General features: G+C 38.0%; 1 protein-coding gene across 6 annotated transcripts in view; it reads right to left on the bottom strand.

Annotated features, from left to right (window-relative positions):
- Nucleotides 1-18847, bottom strand: part of spon2a (spondin 2a, extracellular matrix protein) — a 41366-nt gene extending 22519 nt beyond the window's left edge. For 5 of the 6 annotated variants that reach the window (XM_073921150.1, XM_073921146.1, XM_073921147.1 and 2 more), the window contains exons 1-3: nucleotides 18775-18847; nucleotides 8997-9225; nucleotides 3215-3435 (exon numbers count right to left, since the gene is read on the bottom strand). In XM_073921150.1, coding sequence (XP_073777251.1) covers nucleotides 3215-3435; nucleotides 8997-9225 — 450 coding nt within the window. In that variant the 5' untranslated portion in view covers nucleotides 18775-18847. 6 annotated transcript variants of the gene reach the window in all.
- Between the last annotated feature and the right edge of the window lie 2808 nt (nucleotides 18848-21655).

The following is a 21655-nucleotide window of genomic DNA, read 5'->3' as shown; positions in this document are numbered from 1 at the left end:
AATATCTGACTGTGTAATGTTTATTAAATCCTCTATGGCATGACTTTTTGTTTTAAGGGGAAAACATATTTCAATTTTTGTAGAGTGTAGTTTCAACCCTGCTTCAACACATTTGCCTGTAGGTTTAAACAAGCGTGAAGTACTCAATAAGTTTAATTAGGTTTGTTTAATCAGGGTTATAGATAAACTGTGCAGAACTGTGGCTTTTTGCAAGTTAAATTAGCATATTTGAATGGAAACATAGCTAATGTGACTCTTCAAGCTCTCTGTCGGAAGGAATGAGCCTAACTGCTCAATCTTGTTCTTTACCTCCATAAAATGTTTCAGTATCCATTTCCTGTGAGTAAAAGTTCACAGCAAAGCAAAACTATATATATTTTTATGGTAATAACTGCACATTTCTGCACATTTCCATCCATAGGTTGTTATTGTTTTTACAAAAGTGGTCTAACTGCACAATGTTGCCCCGAGGCAACAAAGAAAAAACTACCATTTTATTATATGGATATTAACAAAATGTGTATTTTCTCAATCAAATATGCTTCTTCACAGATTAATGCACATCACACATATTTTTAATATAAGGATATTTGTGATATCTATCTTACGTTCTGCTAGTAGTGTGCTCAAGCAGGCTATTGTCCCAAAAAGGTCTGTTTTGCTCCCGAAAGACAGGTCAAACACACACCTACCTCAAATTTTATTGCTCACCAACTTATTTTTTTTACTTCTATTGTGTTATTTTAATAAAAAAAAATTAAATGGGGGTTCTGTGGGCCAAAAAACTGGTTTGTTGCCTGAAGGCAGCCATAGAGAGTTAAAACATTGTAACTGAAACATGCATTCTCCCAGGTTACGCATACAGTACTTCAATAATTTTACACTTGATCTTTCTTTTGTTTTCTCATATCAAATTGCTGAGAGAAAGTCATCCTCATGGGTGAAAGAATTCCGGGTGATAATCTGTTTTTTATAAAACATGAAGCTTTCAAGATATACTCAATGAATGAAGATGGACAAGTTTAATACATGCCCAGTGGCATCAAGTGAAGTTACTTATTACATTCAGGCTGTATTGCACAACACTTCTGCTGCTACTGACATGGGATATGGGTCAGGCCACTTTAAGTAATTTCTGTGCAAAATATTGTCAAAATCTGCGGATTTATGCAGAATGATTTTAAGAGTATTGTAATAAAACAAAAGTAACTTTTATTTTATGTTTACAAAGCAAATCCAATTAGATCCATTTATTTGGAAAACAAAGCAAGTTTCTCATATAATATATCTACCATATGCCTACTAAAAGACAGAAATTAGTATTTTACCTGTATTGTAAGTAAATTATATGAACGTTTTCATACTTCATTCATTCATTCATTCATTTTCTTGTCAGCTTAGTCTCTTTATTAATCCGAGGTCACCACAGCGGAATGAACCGCCAACTTATCCAGCAAGTTTTTACGCAGCGGATGCCCTTCCAGCCGCAACCCATCTCTGGGAAACATCCACACACATTCACACACACACTACGGACAATTTAGCCTACCCAATTCAACTCTACAGCATGTCTTTGGACTGTGGGGGAAACCGGAGCACCCGGAGGAAACCCACTCGAACACAGGGAGAACATGCAAACTCCACACAGAAACGCCAACTGAGCCGAGGCTCGAACCAGCGACCCAGCAACCTTCTTGCTGTGAGGCGACAGCACTACCTACTGCGCCACTGCTTCGCCCCGTTTTCATACTTGTCAGTAATATTACTGAAATTAATTTAAAAACTGAATGAATATAAATTTACACACATTTATACACAAATAAATAAATAAACTCAATGATGGGCTAAAAATCTGCAAATTTCTGTACGCGCAGATTCCGTGTGGGCCTAGATAAGGGTCAGGTTAGGGATAGGTTTGGTGATATGAGTAGGTTTAAGGTGTAAAAAAAAAAAAAAAAGTCACCACACTGCAAAAAATGCTTTTCTTACTTAGATTTTTTGTCTAGTTTTGAGTCCAAATATCTCACAATTCTTAAATCAAGAAGAATTTTCTACACAAGCAAAACATATTGCCTTGTTTTCAGCAATAATATGCCAAAATTAAGTGAGTTTTTCTTAAAACAAGCAAAATAATCTGCCAATGGGGTAAGCAAAATAATCTTGTTTTTCCTTTTGACATAAAGGAAAAACAAGGGGTTGCGCCTGCCTGTACCGCAGGTGAATTGGGTAGGCTAAATTGTCCGTAGTGTATGAGTGTGTGTGTGTGTGTGTGTGTGTGTGTGTGTGTGTGTGTGTGTGTGTGTGTGTGTGTGTGGATGTTTCCCAGAGATGGGTTGCGGCTGGAAGGGCATCCGCTGCGTGAAAACTTGCTGGATAAGTTGGCGGTTTATTCCGCTGTGGCGACCCCGGATTAATAAAAGGACTAAGCCGACAAGAAAATGAACGAACTAAACAGGAAAACCAGCTACCTACTAGTCCACTTTCCACTGTGAACAATTAAATATTACTTCAGTGAATTTCGAAATATGACATTCAAATATAGTGTGTAATTGATTTTTAAAATTTGACATTAAAAGTAACACTACACAAGTGGTTACATGCTGTCTTTTAAGTCTAATTAAACCTGTTATTTTTTAATGGATTTTTGGTTAAACACATGAACTAAGGTCTGTGTTTAACAAGACACTCAATATTTTATTGTACCTCATAAAACACTTCAGTAATACATAGTTTTTTTAAGTCTGTATTTGTCCTGAAATTAGAGGCTGCTAACAAGAGATTATCGGGAACATTAAACATCACACTTGCAATGATATTATCCATTTAAAATGTGTACAATATTGCAAAGTATTTGTAGTAGTTTAATTTTATTTAGCTTAAATTCTTACAAGGACCAACCCTCATTGTTGTCATTTCTGTAATATGATTTAATTTGACTTGTTTAATTATTTTAGCCTAAGGGTAATCATAATTCAATCATAATTGACGGGAAATGTTTTGGAAAAAATTATAAAACAGGAAAACTAAATTATAAAACTAAATTATAAAACAGGAAAACTAACTACCTACTAGCTCACTTTCACACACAACTGCAAACTGTTCCAACTCTAACTCTCACTGACTCAATTTTTTGGGGCTTTTTAGTTGAATGAACGAGCGTGATTCAAACTCAATTTAAGATTAATTTTTGGTGTTGGGACTGTAGTCTTCTCACCAGTGGACTCCTGGGGGTCAGAAGCACCTCTGTGGAACTGTGGCCGATGCCAGACGGGATTCCAGCCGTACGGTACATGGAACCCACCGATCGCCTCTTCCTCGCCTCCTTCGCATCCTTCACCAGATCCACTGTGAGCCCCTGCTCTGCGAAGCTCTTCATGCCATCGCTCGCCGGCGCCCCCTCCTGCCACAGCCGGTACTGCTCATTATGGGTTACAACTGCACACAAGTAAAAACAGCCAATGACTGAGTGACAAACACATTGAAACTGCTCATGTTTTCAGGCCTCGTGACTTCTCAGGCCTGCTGAACATTACCCAGCACTCCATGAAGTTTTATTGCCCATCAGATTTCACCAAACACAAAAACCAGCTCTGCCACCTTGTGTGTGTGCTCAACACACCTCGAGCTGTTCAAAATAAAGCCATGCAGATGTCCCAATGCCAAGTGAATAAACACCTAAAAACAAAACTTTCAGTGAGGAAAACCAGACCTACTATGTCACTTGTGTGCACCTAAAGTTCAGAGATGACTGTTATGTAATATATTGAAGATTTTTTTTTAAATATTAGTAGACAGCAAGGGGACAATGTTGAGGTTTTACGTAACTTTTGTTTGAATTTAGTTTCTTAAATGAACTGTCATTGAGATTGAGACATTCAGCATGCATTAAATTTTCAGCTTTTTGCACTCAACAACCAAATATATTTATGATGCAGTGACATAATGGTTATACTGTATATGAACAAAGAATAAAAGCATTCATAGTGTGACGTGGGACAGGAATAAATAAGTATAATCACAGACTAGCATGCAAATATTACTTTAAAGGCTCCTACACACCGGGACGCTTTTCGTTTGCGTTAATCGTATAATATTAATCGTTAATCGATTGGCAGAGAAGCTTTTAACTAAGCGCGTCAAATAAAAAAACGAGCATGAGGTGTTTTTTTTTTTTTATTACGCTTTCGCCTGCCATTTTGCGCATTGGTGTGCACAATCATGTTGATGCCCTTTATATAGTCATGAGGCGTTAAACATTGACGGAACACATGAGCAAAAAATGTCTCGATGTGCACAGGCCTTAAGTCTTAAAGGAGTTGTTAACTATGATGTCAAATTTTAAACTTTAGTTCATGTGCAATGTAGCATAAACAACATCTCTGAATGAAATATGTTCAAAGTTTAAAGCAAAGGGAGACATTGGCTTTTACAATGTTAGCTTAGCAAAGCTTACAGCAGGGATCACTAAACTTGTTCCTGGAGGTCCGGTGTCCTTCAGATTTTAGCTCCAACCCTAATCAAACACACTTGAACAAGCTAATCAAGGCCTTTCTAGGTATATTCGAAACACCCAGGCAGGTGTGTTGAGGCAAGTTGGAGCTAATCCCTGCAGGGCACCGGACCTCCAGACAAAGTTTGGGGACTACAATAAATACATGCCGTCCAAACGCTACTTTTCCACAGAGCTTCTTCTGTTTCTGTATTTGAGCTTCCAAATCACACGACACAAAGACAGAACTGCTTACAGTTTAATTTTGATTACGTTCCAGAGAATTATAAAAAAGATATAGCTGGCATTTGACAAAGGAAAGCTTCCAGAACCTACCCCAGTTCAGTGCTGGATTCAGCTAAAAACTTCTAAAAAAAACTCCTGACAAAAGAAGGAGCAGCTCCAACCATAATAGACAAATCTGTGGATTGTGAGCCACAACTTGTGTTTTTATTTGTTCAAATTGATCTATTTCATATTAATAAATGACCCCATGTTACATGCTTACAGGGTTACGCTGCAGACACTAATAGCATGTATCAAAGTGCCAATAGAAAATGCACACGCCGACAACAAAGACAAAGGTAAACCAAGCTGTTTTTACAGTTTTATTTTGCCACACAAATGTGTTCTTGGAGATTCATATGATTACAGTTGAAACACCAAAGTTTCATGGAATGTTTTGACAATATTATTTAGTTCATTTTCAGTGTCTCTGTACCTTGAGGTCTCAGGGGATTGGAAGGACACAAGTGTAAGTAATTAATGACAGAATTAAAACATTTTAAAGAGCGCCTATTGTGGGTTATTGAAAATGACCTTCCATGTAGTGTGTAACACAGCACTGAGGTTTACATCTGAAAGTGCATTGTTTAAAACTATTGATTCTGTAACGAAATAGTCTAATTGAATGAATCGTGTTGGATTCGGACATTGTGCCTGAACTCGTTGACATCGATGCGGTACATCACCAAATATGTAGTACTGGATCCAGCAAAACGTGAAAGAGCCTTTTTTCTTAGATAGGGAGATCACGGGATTGATCATGACACGAAGATGATTATCACACACAGAACATGTTATCAGTACTTCATAAGCGTGCTGGGTGTTTCTCTCTGTCTCGCGCTGAACCATGTCGACCAGTCACAACAGTCAGTAATTGGACCAATCAGTGCAGATTAGTTTCACGCAAAGGAGGGGAATAAATTAACTGCTAAACAAATCATATGGGAGTTGTTGGCATAATTAGGTAAAAATAAATGCATATTATAAGACAATGAAATTGTTTTTTGACCTTGCATGCATATCAGACTGTTGTTGGAGACCTCCGAAACCAAAATGACCATTAATAATGCATAATAGGCTATTTAATACATTATATAAATAGGAGCTTTGAAGGAATTCCACTCATTAGCTTTGTAAATGTGGACACTGTAAAATGGCACTGTATGGAAGGAGCTTTGTAACAGAACACAGAACAGCATAAATATGGGTAAACACAAGTCTGGATCTTTATTTATGGGTTAACTACTACTCCTAACAGTGAATGTGCCTAGTTTTAAATTCACTGGTTAGATCTTGATTTCTCAACAGAGGTTTAGAGCTATGATGATGGTTCTGAAATTGTTTCAGCCTCTCTTAAGCATCCCACTGTTTTCTTCATAGCTACAAACCATTTTGGTCTGGCAGGCCTTTAGCCCAGAGCGAGAGTGAAGGAGAATGAGAGAAAAAGATACAAGTGAGAATGACAGGAAGACAGGGAGCACGTTTGGCATGCTGACATGTCTAGTCTCTCCAAGCTGCATGTCTGGCCCAAATGTGGACAGAAAAATTGAAGAGCCCTGACCTCAATCAGCTAAACCACAACCATCTCCCATGCTTTTATCTCTCCGTGTACGTCTTTCCCCAACTTTTCTCATCCTTCAACCAGGGAGTTCATATGTACGGCACAACCTTTTGATTAGATACAAAAATGTGTGGTTTCTCAACATAATTGCGATACAACAGTGATAAATGGATAAAGCGAGGGCCGGAAAGCCATCCAGGAGGCAGCAGAAACCGCACAGACATCATCTCAGTGCTCCAAAGCCACAGCCTGAACTTTCAGGATCTCGAGGTTGTAAATGTTTTGGCTGAAGCTGTCCACGTCTGCTGCTGCTGCTCTTGGCTCGCGTGCCATGGCATGTGACGACTGGCATACCGTTGACACCCAGAGAGCTCATTCTCAGAATATGCGAGCCATCGCAATTAAAGTCAATGGCAATTGCAGGCCGCGTGCATTGTATATTTATAGAGAGGGTATAAAAGAAAAGGGTGAACCTGCAGGGCAGCCCATGTCATCTGGCAACGGTTATTACTTCTCAAACTCCCTCTTGTTCTGCTTTCCTCATTAGACCGCCCCACTACCATGGTGTGCCAGGTAATGTGTGGATATGTTTGAGGGGTCATCGGGGCACATCTCAGGGTTAACAGGCCAGTTGTTGAGTATTTAGTGTCCTGATGTATAGAGAGGTGGGTAAGTCTGAACAGCCTCATCTAGGGCAAGGCAATTTTATTTGTTCAATTCAATGAAAATTCTCAAAAGCCGAGAATCTTTTATTTTTGTATTTCTGATTTCACTGAATGTCTCTGATTACCATAGATCTAAAATGTATTCAAATTTTCTGATATGTTGCCCTGTTTTTACTTAACTTGCTCGATTTTCAACATGTTTAAGTCATTCGGAAAATGTAGCCCTATATAAGTTTTTGGACATCGTAAGTTATCTAGCCAGAGCTACGTATAGCTGCATTTCGTCTCGAAACATACACCGGCGGCCTTGAGATACAGAGTTGACCACAACGATGGTGTTAGAGTCCAGGGATGAACGATTGTGGAAAGCAGGCAAGACTCAAACAGAAGCCAAAAAATAAAATTAACAAGTACATAACAGGGTGAGAATGTGGTAAATCTGCAACCGTGGTAAGAATCAGGCGAGGGCTTTTCAAAACACTACGCTTGGGTTTAGGGAAGTGGGAGGGCACGGGTCAATCTGTGCTTTTAAAAACACTATTGGTTGGGTTTAGGGGAAAGAGGAGGGTGGGTGGGTCAGTCGATCAGTCAGTCAGTCACTTGACAGCGGCCTCTGGTGGATTTGCGTGAGAACAGCAGACGCAAATGGCACTCGCAAGAAAAATTTCAGATCTCAAAAAACATACACAGCAGCCTCTGGCGGATTTGCGAAAACACTGCCAAAAAACATAGCTCCTGGGATGTATTTTTCTCTCTCCAGAAATGTATATAGCAGTATGTATTCAGAATGAGCCTGGGTTGTTGATTTTGCAATTAAGAGTTTAACATGGTGAATGCAGGTGGTGAAGCCTTGACATTAACAACACCTTTTAAAAAAGCAGAGGTTTGGAAGCATTTCAGATTTCTTATGGTGGCTTTGTTTGTTAAACTATTTCATTCAATTATATATACTGTTATTCATATATTATTCATATATTATATACTGTTATACAACAGGGCCAGATATGTACCTAAACCTCCAGTCAGAGAACGGTTGTAATCTTGTCTGTGTACCTGCGTGGATGCGTACCTGATTCTTCGTAGAAGGTTTGGAACCATAGTGGGAAATCCGCAAGATTATTTCTTAAAATATAAAATAACCTGATCCTGTTTAAACAATGTATCTGACTTTTCTGATGTGCACAATTTTTAGCTGTTTTTGTCAAAGAAAAATATCTGACCACTGTTTTGTAGGCTATGTATTTTTACATAATTACTGAGGTGTTTTTTAATGTTTAGTACAGTAAAGGCCAAACCTAGCAAGCTTTTTTTGTTTAAAAGATGTCTAATAGACATCTAAACATAGTCGTGTTAGCTAAAACAAGGCTGAACTTGGGCTGTCAGTGAAAATCTAATAGACATTTTGGAAAAGGTCAAAACTAAACTACTCATCAAGTAAACAGAAAAGAATGACTATACAAATAAAGTCTGTCTAATCTGTTTATTTGACAACTAGTCTAGTTTTGGGCTTTTCTTAGATGTTTATTAGATTTTCACTGACAGCCCAAGTTTAGCCTTGTTTTAGCCAAGCTGTCAAGGTTTGGATGTCTATTAGACGTCTATTAAACACAAAATTGTAAGCTGTAAAAATTATTCATACCCCAGTGGTACCTCACCATATATATAGTCAAGCATGCAGTTATTTATACCCCGGGGTATGAATGATTTAGGGATTGTCTCTACAGTATGTGTAAATGTTTTTAAAATCAAGTCTGTGGTTCTCATACTGTTTTTTTTAATTTACTGTTTGTAAAACTGTGTTCATCAAATTGAAAATTGAATTAAAAATCTAATTAAATTGAATGGAATCAGGGCCTCTGAATCAAAACCCAACCCTAGCCTAATACTTAACAGAGCATAGGGCACATGGAGCCAACCTTAGAGATTGAGATGTTGGCATCTATACCAGCATACGTCAACCAGACACTTCATCTGGCAAAGCTAGCAAAAGTCTTACCCATGAGTTTGGACCACTGCGCAGGTGGCCGGAATAAGGGATACTGTTTAGGGAAGGTCTGTGGACTCCAGTGTCCGGTGAACACCACGATGTAAGATGCAGGTCCTCGAGCACTGCACTCCGTCCCATTGGTCGAGTTCACCAGGGCTGCGCATGACAAGGTAAATCTGAGCAGCACAACAAGCAGCTGCTGCAGCCAACCGGGAACCAAGATCTCTGATGACATCATCTGCATCATGGTAGAAAAAAAAAAGAGCAGAAAAAGTCATTAGCTAAATACAGAGCAGGGGTAATGTTGTTTGATCCCATTCTTATTGGTAATATTAGGATAAAGTGTATTTAAACACATTGCCCTAATCATAAATCTGTTCCAGTCCTGCAGCAAATATATGTATTGCAGGAGGAAATTACAATACTTTGGTTTCTCACACTTTAATCCTCATGTAATGTTGAGGGAATGGTCTGACATTTACAGCTGGCTCTGGATAAGAGTGCATTCAAAGACGCTCACAAACCGATATTGCAACATTATCCTGCTTCTGGATTGCCAACATCCTCAGATTTTAGCTCCAAAACACTAGTTCTGCACTTAATTCGCCTACTTGTCCCATGCATGTACTCTTTGCACAGAAAGATGTACACTTTTCAGTGTGTAGCACAACAGTATAGGCATACTTTAGGACAAGGGTTCTTAAAGTCAGTCATAAAGGGTTGGTGTCCTGCAGATTTTAGCTCCAACTTGCCTCAACACACCTGTTAGGATGTTTCTAGAAAGCCTAGTAAGAGCTTGATTAGCTAGCTCAGCTGCGTCTGATTGGGGTTGGAACAAAACTTTGCAAGACACCGGCCCTCCAGGACTGAGTTTGGGAACCCCAGCTTTAGGACATACTACTTTCTCATTATACACAAACCTGTCAATTAAAGCTCATTCTGAATCTGATTATCATTAATTCAGATTTCAGTTGGCTACTTAAGTCTCCAGTCAATCATCCTGTCAAATACACCACACTTCTTTTGAATATTTAATTACCATCCTTACTAAATTGGAGATTCAACCAAAAACAAAATAATTATAATAACCTGTCATAATTAACTTCTCCTGAAGGTCAATGGCTGTTTCTTTCCCAAGATTCTTCAGAATATCTTGTTTTGTGTTTGACAGGAGATAGAAATTCCAAAGAACCCCTTGAGATTGAGTAACTGGTGATGAAATGTGTTGCGAATATTAAACTTTTCAAGGATCTGCACTCTGAATTTCTAGTATTTGTAGAGCATCAGGTAACTTTGGAATACTTATTTCAACATACTACAACTTGGGACACACTAATTATTTTTTCAAAAACTATTTATGATGGATAATATGTGAGCTGGGGCTCAGTTGTTTTCAGTGAGTATGAAAACCTTGACAAGGTGTCTCGTATGAGCACTGGTGTATAGTATGACTTTACAAAGTGGCATTGCCACCTATTGGCCTGGCATGCCTAATACAGCATTTTTGTGGATCCCGTTATAAAATAAACCATTCATATCATGGCCTTTGCTTTCCTTCTGCCATAGCCTCAGCATTAGCATTACACTTTTTGGCCAAAGGTTGTAGGGTTTCCTTCAAGTTTGGACACCTCTACTTTACAGTGTACTTGAAAGTCAAGTTTTGTTGCTCCAAACCTGAATGATTTCCATTCTGTGGGGGGGAAAAAATATTATTGAGCACTCCTTTGCATACAACACAACTGAATTTAAACTTGAAAGACTTCCTTTAAACTTCTAAATTAAAAAAAAAAAGGCATTATACAGTACCATGGTAAAAGTGGTTTAGACTGGCTGTATTTCAAAACATTCTGAAATGAAAGTTAAAAACTGAACTTTATCCGGCAGCTAGCTCTCTGCAACTCTTAAGTTCACCCACTGAAGCTAAGCAGGGCAGCGCCTGGTCAGTACCTGGATGGGAGACCACATGTGGAAGCTAGGTTGCTGCTGTAAGTGGTGTCATTGAGGCCAACAAGAAGCTTTTAACCTGCGGTCTACGTGGGTCCTATTGCCCCAGTATAGTGATGGGGACTCTATACTGCTCACTGAGCACAGTCTTTTAGCAAGATGTTAAATGGAGGTCCCTAAAACAAATCCCAGAATGTCATTTGAAAAAGAGTAGGGGTTTAACCCTGGCATCCTGATCAAATTTTCCCCACTGGTCTCTGTCCACCATGGCCTCCTAACCATCCCCATAGTAACTGCCCTCATCACACTCTGTCTCCTCTTCACCAATCAGCTGGTGTGTGGTCTGGTGCAATATAGCAGCTGTCGTGTCATCCAGGTGGATGCTGCTCACTGGTGGTGGATAAGGAGAATCCCCGAATGTGTATAGCGCTTTGAGTGTCTAGAAAAGTGCTATATAAATGTAAGGAATTATTATTATTATCCCTTTTGCTGTAGGTTGAATTTTTTATTAGCATTAGCACTGAGTATCATCTTACAAGGTGTAAGCCAGTAAAGCCTGGATTATACTTCTGCGTCAATTGACCGGTGTAACCCATGGCGGATGCAATGCAATTAGCTGTGCATTTATACTTCTGCGCGCTGTTTCACGAAACGCTAGTTGGCAGTGAGGTGTTAATGTTCCTCTGTGTCGAGTTTCTTCACTGATGTTTTGCTTTTCCTGAACACTTCCTGAATGTACAAGTGGCTCAAACACGCTCATTCTGAGGCAGGAACCGGCGGATGTGCAACAACATTAACTATGAGATAAACACAAAACAAAACTTTCCATCCGGAGCTCCTTCACGGGACTCCACACTTGTAAACAATCGGCCTCGCGCAGCTCTCGGTCCCTCCCAGACTCGTCAGCGCTACCAAGCTGACCAATCAGAGAGCTTGTGCTATGAGTCATTGCGACGTGTAGTTAAATTTTTTGAGAGGTGCACGTCAGTGACATCGACGGCCACGGTGTAGGGCTTTGCATCAACACGTAGGCTGTGCCGTAGCATACGCGTGTTCTTGATGCAGAAGTATAAATCAGCCTTAAGACACTGAGTGTCATTGACGTTAAACCTTGTTAGGCATGTTTTTGACATGCTACGATCAAAAGGTCACATATTTTACTGTTTTGGCGGTTTCAGTGTGTAATAAAACATGTTTTTTTTTTCACGCAAACAATCAGTCAACGCCAAAGGGAATGAAACTTCAAATGGCTAAAACTTGCCATAAACACCTTGTTTATAGTCTTGACATCATTTTCTTGACTTCTCTGTGAATATTGCCTACAATGCACTTTTAATGGGTGCTTTGGCCTTCCCTCAAACAAAAATAAGTGATTTCACCATAATCTAGACTATGTTTTGTTCGGCTAAGGCAAAATATTGTATCTACTTTAAAAATCTACATGCTTTTGGAATAATATTGATTACTTGTGAGGTTACACAAACCAAAACTTAATCAAGGAACATTGTGTTTAGCACAAGCTAAAAAACTAAAGAAAAAAATGGTGGTCAGCACACAGTGTGCATAAAGCCAGTGCCAATGCCCCAGTTAGTTTATGCACAATGTGGCTGCCGTGTGTAAGGGCATTGATTTACGAGGTAGGCAAAAAAACTTCACAAAGTCTAGTAGTCAAACTAGAGTGACAATGGATGCTTACAAAAACAACAGATAGTGCAAATATGTCAGACAGTACCCTATTTGTGCAGCTTAAACATGAAAGAATACAAAGGTATTTATTAGAGTTATAACTCATAACAAAAGAGGGCTCAAGAATGAAACCCTGTAGGCCAGTAGAGGTGTTTCAAGCTGACACAATTTACGAATCCATTGCCCGTGTAGAGAGCAAAATGAAGAATATTTTGAAAGGCTGTGTGTTCAACTTTGCACATCCAATAGTGTGCATATCAGTGTATATTTTGGGCCTATGCAGTTGATTCATCACAAAAGCTGACCAATAAGTACACAGCGCAATGAACTACCAACTATTCCAGCATATGTTTTACGCAGCGGATTCGCTTCCAGTTGCAACCCAGTCCCCAGACCCAGGGAAACACCCATACACTTTTATGTCTTTGTCGCATGTCTTTAGATTGTGGGGGAAACTGGAGCACTCAATGGAAACACATGTGAACAGAGGGAAAACTAGCTAACTCCATACAGAAATGACAACTGGCCCAGCCGGGACTCAATCCAGCAACCTTCTTGCTGTGAGGTGACAGTGCTAACCATTGAGCCACCTTGACACCCAGGGTGGAATTGTTTTAATAAAAATTTTTTAGTTTACATGGTAAAAATAGCAATAGCTTGCACTTTGTGACCCAAACATTTGCATTCTTAGACCCCAGAATCTTTACTGTAATAATGAACAGCTAAAATGCATGTTTTAGTGTGAAAGAGAAGCTGCATCAATCTTAAAGAGCATCTATTATGGGTTATTGAAAATGAGCTTTCATGCAGTGTGTATCACAGCACTAAGTGAATGAAAACATACAGCTGAGGGTTAAATCTGAAAGTGCACTGTGTTTAAAACTATTGATTCTTTAATGAAACAGTCGACTCAGGGTCAAATAAATGAATCATGTTGCGTTTGGATTTGCCTGAACTTATCGATGTCAATACGGTACATCACCAAATATGAAATGCTGGTTCCGGTAAAATGTGAACACGCCTTTCCCTTCAGACACTAGCAATAGTAGGAGAACAAGGGACTGATCATGACACGAAGATGACGATCACTGAAAGATGGAGATTTGGTTGTGAGAAATAAACAGTTACAGTTCATTTTTACAACAATACCACAGTACAGCCAACCTAGTTCTGTGGTTGTTTCTGTCATTGTTCTGATGATTGATACAATAACCTATCCTGCACGGTGGGATTCGTCGACTATTTGCTTTTAAAGGAAGGAGCAGCAGAGACTATAATTAATTGGATTTGTTAGACTTCGACAGTAACTTTGTCAGTAACTGTTACAGTTCATATGGACCAGTTTCTTCTTTTTCCAGATCATAAAATGTAAGTATAATAAGAATTGTTGCCTCATTCTCTGTTGTTTGCAAAATATGTATTTAATTGTGTGTTGTAAGATGTAACCGTTCTACACAGCTTGTAATCACTTTTACTGATCAATGACTGTACTGTTTCTCTCATCTGTATGGGGCTATTCATGTATCCAAAAACCATGTTGAAAGCGTGACGCGTGCTTCTTCCTTTAGCGTTTTAAATGTGTTTCTACACTCACGATTCTCTGCCGTTTCCCTTTGCTATGGCCACCATCAGCTTTTATTTTTTCATGCAAATGTATTGTAGCAGACTACCAAATGAGAATAACGAACCTGTGAATGAGAATAATTTAGGCACTTCATGGACATGCATAAGTTTTATGCCTCTTTTTTGAGCCCTGTTCTCCATTCATCTTCCTTATATGAGTATGTTGTATGACGGTCAGTCTGCCGTTTTGATTTATTTGGGGGCAACAAGAGGGCGAGTAGATTTCAGTTTGAACCACCCTTTTAAAGCAAGGCAGCAAGTCACTTTCACAAAACCTTCGACTTACTTCATGCTTTAAATAAACCACAATTAACAGCTGTTAAAGGCATGTGTGATGAACTCAACATCACCGCAGCACAGATATACCCAGTCACATCCCAGCCAATCCATTCTTATTGCAACAACCCTAGGCTTGCAGTTTATTCCCAACTAAATTAAAATAACACGACAGCAAGGGTTGTGTGACTGAGTTATTTTCATGCCTGCGATTGTGTGGAGTACATTACGCAAGACCGGCTTAGACGTGCAGGCTGAAGGTTTAAACCATGACTGCATGAAATACTGGGATCTTGCTGTCTGCCACTGTCTTTTAATAAAGAGACAAAGTGACACGGGCCAGGAGTTCATCACCGCAGGCTCAGACTGTTGCCCCGTCCGCTGCATCCCCGTAGTTTATAACAAGCCACGATCAGATGACAGACCTGCAGATCAAAGACACAGGCTCACAGAGTCCTGGTATTTTTATGCTCGCCTGTTAAAGTTTGAAGCCATTATTGTAGGTTTAGGCTGGACCGGTAGTTCATATAAATATATTTGAGAGGGCGACTCTGGTGTTATTGAGGAAAAGCAGCGCACTGGGTTATAACAGTGGCTCGTGATGAGCAGATATATATTAAGATCCATGAGCAGAGAGGTCTTGAGTCACCAGAAATGACCTCATGTCTAATGGGCACAGTTCCTGAGTGAGAGAGCAGCTCAGCGCTTCTTGTTTTAAAGCCGGCTAGACCGCAAGTTCAATGGGACATGGATAAAATCTTACGAGCGAGGACTGAGCGTGCACTCCTTTGCGGTTTCCTTTCTTTTTCCTGCAGAACTCACAGTCTCTTTCTGCAATGTTTGACAGATCGGGTTTCGGCATCTTTTGGAAAATCTGAAGTGTTGCTGAACTTTCACACATGGAGACTTTTCCAACTAGATTTTTTTTCCCTTTGAAGCAAACGGTGTGCGATTAGAAATTAGCCCTGGCAATTTGTGAAGCTACGTTGCTAGAAAAGTGCACAATTGAGAGCTACTTGTGAGCAAAAAGCATATGATTTATGACTTGAGAAATCTGCTCAAGTGTTTGTGCCTATCACTAATATGCAAAGGAGACCACCTTTCTTAAGAGTTTATTACATTATATATGTTCACATGGGATGGCTCGGTGGTGAGCACTGTCGCCTCACAGCAAGAAGGTCACTGGTTGAAGTCCTAGCTGGGCCAGTTGGCATTTCTGTGTGTAGTTTGGATGTTCTCCCCGTGTTCGCTTGGGTTTCCTCCGGGTGCTCCGGTTTCCCCCACAGTCCAAAAACATGCGGTATAGGTAAATTAGATTAACTAAATTGGCCATAGTGTGTGAATGCAAGAGTGCATGGGTGTTTCCCAGTACTGGGTAGCAGTTGGAAGGGCATCCGCTGCGTAAATCATATGCAAGAATAGTTGGTGGTTCATTCAGCTGTGGTGTCCCCTGATAAATAAGGGACTAGGCCGAAGGAAAATGAATGAATGAATATATTTGCATCTAAAAATTTCAATTGCAACAAATGTAAAAAAAAGTTCCTTTTTCATGAAGGCTTTTATAGAGGAGTTTGTTAATATATGAAAAGTTCAAGTGTTGTCTGAAATTTCCATTGAAAATTTGTTTATGTTGAGTTATTTCCCATCAAAGACCATGGAAGGGAATTATTCTTTGCCATAAAAGCTCCTGAACCTACATTCAGGAGCCTGATAAAAATGCTAATTTTAGAAGAGAAATTCAGACGCCATTTAGAGGTTTTTCCATCTAAACTCTTCATCTTGGTAATTTTTTAAAGCTAATTTGTAAAATATTACGGAAACTCGCTTACATTGTCAAATCTCATTAGCAAAATAGGCTGCTTCAACACAAGCAGCTTTACCATATTAATCATGAAATAAGTGCTATTTTTATAACTATACTATAATCCACACTGATATACTGTCATTTAAAGCATCTCTTCAGTGTGAATGCTTTTACTCACAGACTTCTGACCTTGAGGGATTGAGAAAATGGGAAAGAAGATTTCTTCCTCAGAGTAGGTGGAGCCTTAGAGCCACTCCCACCTATTAGAAAAATCACCACAGACCAGTTGTTCCTCAATGTTTACCAGCCAACTTTCCCACAAAGTTCATTTTGGCCAGCTGTTGTGACCACATGAAACTGATTTACAAAACAGATTTAGTTTGAAATTGTCACATCAGTTTGTTCTTTGATTTTATACTATGGACTTTTTTTGTACAAACCACACACTTTTAGCCTTTAAGGGACAGTTCACCCAAAAATGTAAATGTACTTACCATTTACTCTGCCTCACGTGGTTCATTCCATTGAACTCAAAATTAAGATATTTTGAAGAATACTGAAAACTGGAAGCCACTTACATCCATAGTACGAAAGAAATACTATGAACGTCAACGGCTACTGTTCTTCAACTTTCTTCAAAATATTACTTCTGTTCATCATAAGTAACTCAATTGTTTTTGGAACAAATGGTTGTTCAGTAAGAGATAGCTAGCCCTTTAAGGTAAATGTCATGTGGTTTAACCAAGTTAAATCCATGAGTGTACATTTTAATTCATAATATTATTTATAATTTCTTTTCACTATTAGTTTTTTACACCACATGACATTTGGCACCTGCCTAAAATCTTTTCTTATCATAACATCAAATTACCCATGTTTGTTATAAGAGACATAATGAGTCTCAGGGCTCTGCAAGGGTACACTGAAAAAAAAATTATTTAAAGACGATTCCTTGGATTTACAACTTTAAGTTAAGTGGTTGAAAACAATTTATTTGTGCTGAATTTAAATAAAACAAATTAAGTTGAACATTACTAAATGTAATTTATTTAAATTCAACACATAAATTGTTTGCATCTATTTTGCAGACCTCATTTTTTCATTGTAGTCTCTGACATCATGTTCTCTTATGTTTTTTCCCATGCACAACATGAAAACTAAGAATATCTACACTGTAAAAAAAATATTCAAAAACGATTTCTTGGATTTACTAAATCTTTTTAAGTTAAAAAGTGGCTGTAAGCAATTTAGGTTGAACATTTCAACAATTGTTTGCAGTTATTTGTTCAGTGTACATTTTGCAAATACATTTCATAAAATCTCTTCATCTGGAAAGTTAGATAACCTGTCAACAGGTCTGGAAACAGTTTGAGATTCTTGATTTCTGGCGTCATTGTTTGAAAGCCATTTCCACTTATTGCCAATCACAGACTTTTAACTTTTTCTCGCTGATGAGTAAACAGGACTGAAAAGGCTTCTGAAAGTGTGAAAAGCAGATGTGGCATTCACCAGAAAAGGTAAACAGGCAGTTTAGAAGATTTTGTGAGTGAAAGTAACAACAAAATGAAAACATCACATCAAACGTGCTACAATTACTCAATAAAGCTTGTTTTCAAAACAAAAACGACAAAAACGTGTTTGTTCATGTGAGACCTTTGAAGAAACAATGCCCTGTCTATCCGGCACAGTCAGCAATCCCCAAAATCATCCGCTGACTATTAAAACTTTATAAATATTTTGATCTCCCATCTGTGCTGACATTTTGCACGCGTACAAATGCAAAAAACCCCACGTTTTCCACATTATCTCTGGGGCTCGAAATGAAATTAAATCAGTTGACAGTGTCCTGAGCTGGGATGGGTTTCTGCAGCGCTGCACTTGCCAGTGGTTGCAGATGCTGCTGAACACCGACCTAAAGCAAACCTTCCTGTGTTTGCCCTCCCCACACACTCACATATTCTCAAACATCCAAGAGACACAGCAAACCCCTGCTCCCAGCACGAACGAGACACAATAAAACCAGGGGAGACGGAAAAGAGCCAAAGAAAAGAGCTTGCGGCTTTTTTGCCACTTAAGCTTAAACTTACAGGGAGAGCAATTATGAAGCCACAGCGCTCGTGTACTGCAGAAGAGGTCAGAAATGATGCGGCTCAGTCGCATGCAAATGCGAAACCACACCGGCAGACTAAGACAGAGCAAGAAATGAATGAGAAGACAGGGAAAATGGTTAAATAACTGTTAAGAGAAGCACATGTGTTAAAACAGTTAAGCACTGCAGCATTGTTCCTCAAAGAGACGTCAAACCTGCTGAAGAGCAATGTGGGAAGCTTGTGGTATATAGAGGCACAGCAGAAAAGGGGAGAAGCAGAAAAGCAACCCTTGTCTTAACCTTTGCCACAGCAGCCGGCATGAGAGACACTCGCACACAAACGCTAGAGAAGAGCTCACTCTTACCTGTCTGTGATGGTGGACAGCAGGACAGGGCTGGTGGAGATGTGCACTACTGATCAAGACACCTCATTTTCATGCTCTCTTTCCCCTCCTCTCTTTTTTTCTCCTTTCTCTCCTCCCATTTGACACCCCCACCTCTCTATGCAAGGGTATACACACACACACACACACACACACACACACACACAGCAGTCATGCTCTTTCTCCTGTCCTCTGTCAGTTTTATCTCTTTTTCTCACATTTGGTTTACTCGGTTCATTACGTTTCCCCCAATTTCAGTTTAATGGAGAGAATCATTTTTAAACATTTCTAAACATAATAGTTTTAAAAACTCATTTCTAATAACTGTTTTCTTTTATCTTTGTCATGATGACAGTAAATAATGGGTAGGGTTAGGGTAGGGTAATTAGGCAAGTTATTGTATTGTTATACAATTACAAAATGCAAGTTATACAGTAAAAAATATCTTGGAATTTTAAATGATTATATACTTTCTTTTATTTTTCACATTCAGCAGTTGGTGAAAACATTAAAAGGGATTTTAATCTTCTATTTAAGAATTAAGAACTGCCTTTCTTTTTATGGTAAAAAGACGCTGGTTGATGCAACTTTTATATTGATATTGGACTACGATGATGTTATCTATATGCATGCTTCATCTCAGAGTCTGCATGCATTGGATACTTTTTAGCATAGTGCACTTTTAAACCATTTTAAATCTCTTACTCATCATTTTGTGTTGTATACTAGGGTAGGTTGGTCTGCTTTGTCCATTCATAGGCTCAAGCATTGGCATATCTTTGTTTACAAATCTATACTGGGTTTACTCAGATCATATCTCCAGAACTACATTTGTAAATTCTGCCTTTGGTCATAGGATATTTATTTACTGTCTGTTCCTTAAGAGCGAACTAAGATGGGGAAAAATCATTTAAATATGCATCACCTTTTGCTTTGAATAATCTATAAACAAAGTTATAGTAATGTTGTAATGCTTTAAAAAAAGAATAATAAATAAATAAAATAGAAAAAGTATAAACGATTTAAAAATTGAAACAGGTTTGTTGATGTTTTGAATAGTTTGTTTGTAAATGTGTGATTCATGTTAATTGTTTTTTTTGTTTGTTCTCAATGTGTCTTTCCTGTTAAAATAAAGGTTATATTAATAACTATAATTTAAAAAAATGAAAAACTTATTTTATTCTAGCCGAAATAAAACATAAGAGTTTCTCCAGAAGAAAAAATAATATCAGACATACTGTGAAAATTTCCTTGCTTTGTTAAACAATGTTTGTAAAATATTTAAGAAAGAAAAAAAAAAAATCAAAAGGGGGCTTATAACTCTGACATCAACTGTATATATAAAATCGCTCCATCTAGTCAGGGTTAGTCTTTAACCTCTAGATTTTTTATATTCAGCTACTTCAAAAAATATTTTTTGTTTCCAGCTAAAGGATTCAACATTATCTGAACATCATTTTCATACATCTTAGATGGTTTGAGCTCCTGCAATAATGAATAATACCGTTCAAAGAGTTTTAGCATGTTCAAACACTTATAGACCGACAATGCAGCAGTTTCAGAACAACAGAGAAACTTTCTGTCAACGCTATCTGGAATGACATGCAACCAGGGATAGATTTAGTGATTTTGGGCACATAAACAATTCCAGTCAATAGGCCCAAAAGTTCTAAAATGCACCTTTTGTACTTTTTTATTATTATTATTTTACTGTTTTATTTCTTGTATAATTCAATCTCCTTTACTACATTTTAACTTAATGTAAATCACCTTGTAAAACTTTTGAAATTATGGTCACACTTTACAATAAGGTTCATTAGTTAATGTAAATTAAAGCATTTACTAACATGAACAAACAATGAACAATACATCTACTACTGTATTTGTTCATGTTAGTTAATGAAAATACAGTAGTTCATTGTTAGCTCGTTAACTCATGGTGCATTAACTACTGTTAACAAGCATGGACTTAAATGTTAATAATGCATTAGTAAATGTTCAGTTATGATTAATAAATGCTGTACATGTGTTGTTCATGATTAGTTCATGTTAGTAAATGCATTAACTAATGAACCTTATTTTAAAGTGTTACCGAAATTATTTGTTTTCTTAAGATGAATTCACAACTAAACATAATAAATGAATTCTTTTGTTTCTAAAACTAAATCTTGACTGATTTGACTGCTGGACTGGCCCAGGATTGAAGGTGGGGACACATTTGCGCTGATTAAATAATTACATTAAAATAAAAATTTTTCGACCCCCATCGTACAAAATATGATACAAAACAACGTTATATATAATTTATAGGTATTATTTACACTTCTAGGTAATTATTTGGGCGTCCTCAGATTTCATAGGGCCCTAAGCGGCTGCTTACCTTCCTTATTGGTTAAATGCCCCTGCATGCAACACATATCATTTACAGTGAACTCAATCCATTATTAACGTAGAATAATGTAAAACGCTTAAATTTGATGGGGAAACATTTGATCATGCTGCTAATTGTTTTCTTAACTTACATTTCAACGTTTTAAACCAATAATATAGTTGACAAAAACAGAGTTGGCATTTTCCACCAATTCCACCTATGTTCTTTATTTAAATCGCTGATAGAAAAAAAACATGTACAGGGGGATTCGGGTGGTTCAGAAGACCAATAAAAGGTGTGAAGCACCAAAGGTGGCCCATATTAAAGTTAATTTTAATACTAATCAGACTATTGTTATCCATTAATGTTCAATTAAACTTTTTTACAAGTGAAAAATCTAATAAATACAAACATAATTAAACATAAAATGAGGTCAATAATTGCAAAAATGTCCACTTTTTATGAAAAAAAGAACCACCCCTTTCACCAGGC

Source organism: Danio rerio, chromosome 14 (genome assembly GCF_049306965.1).
Source record: "Danio rerio strain Tuebingen ecotype United States chromosome 14, GRCz12tu, whole genome shotgun sequence".
NCBI lineage: Eukaryota > Metazoa > Chordata > Actinopteri > Cypriniformes > Danionidae > Danio > Danio rerio.
Note: the sequence above shows the minus strand (reverse complement) of the source record. Positions and strands in the feature narration are given on the sequence as shown.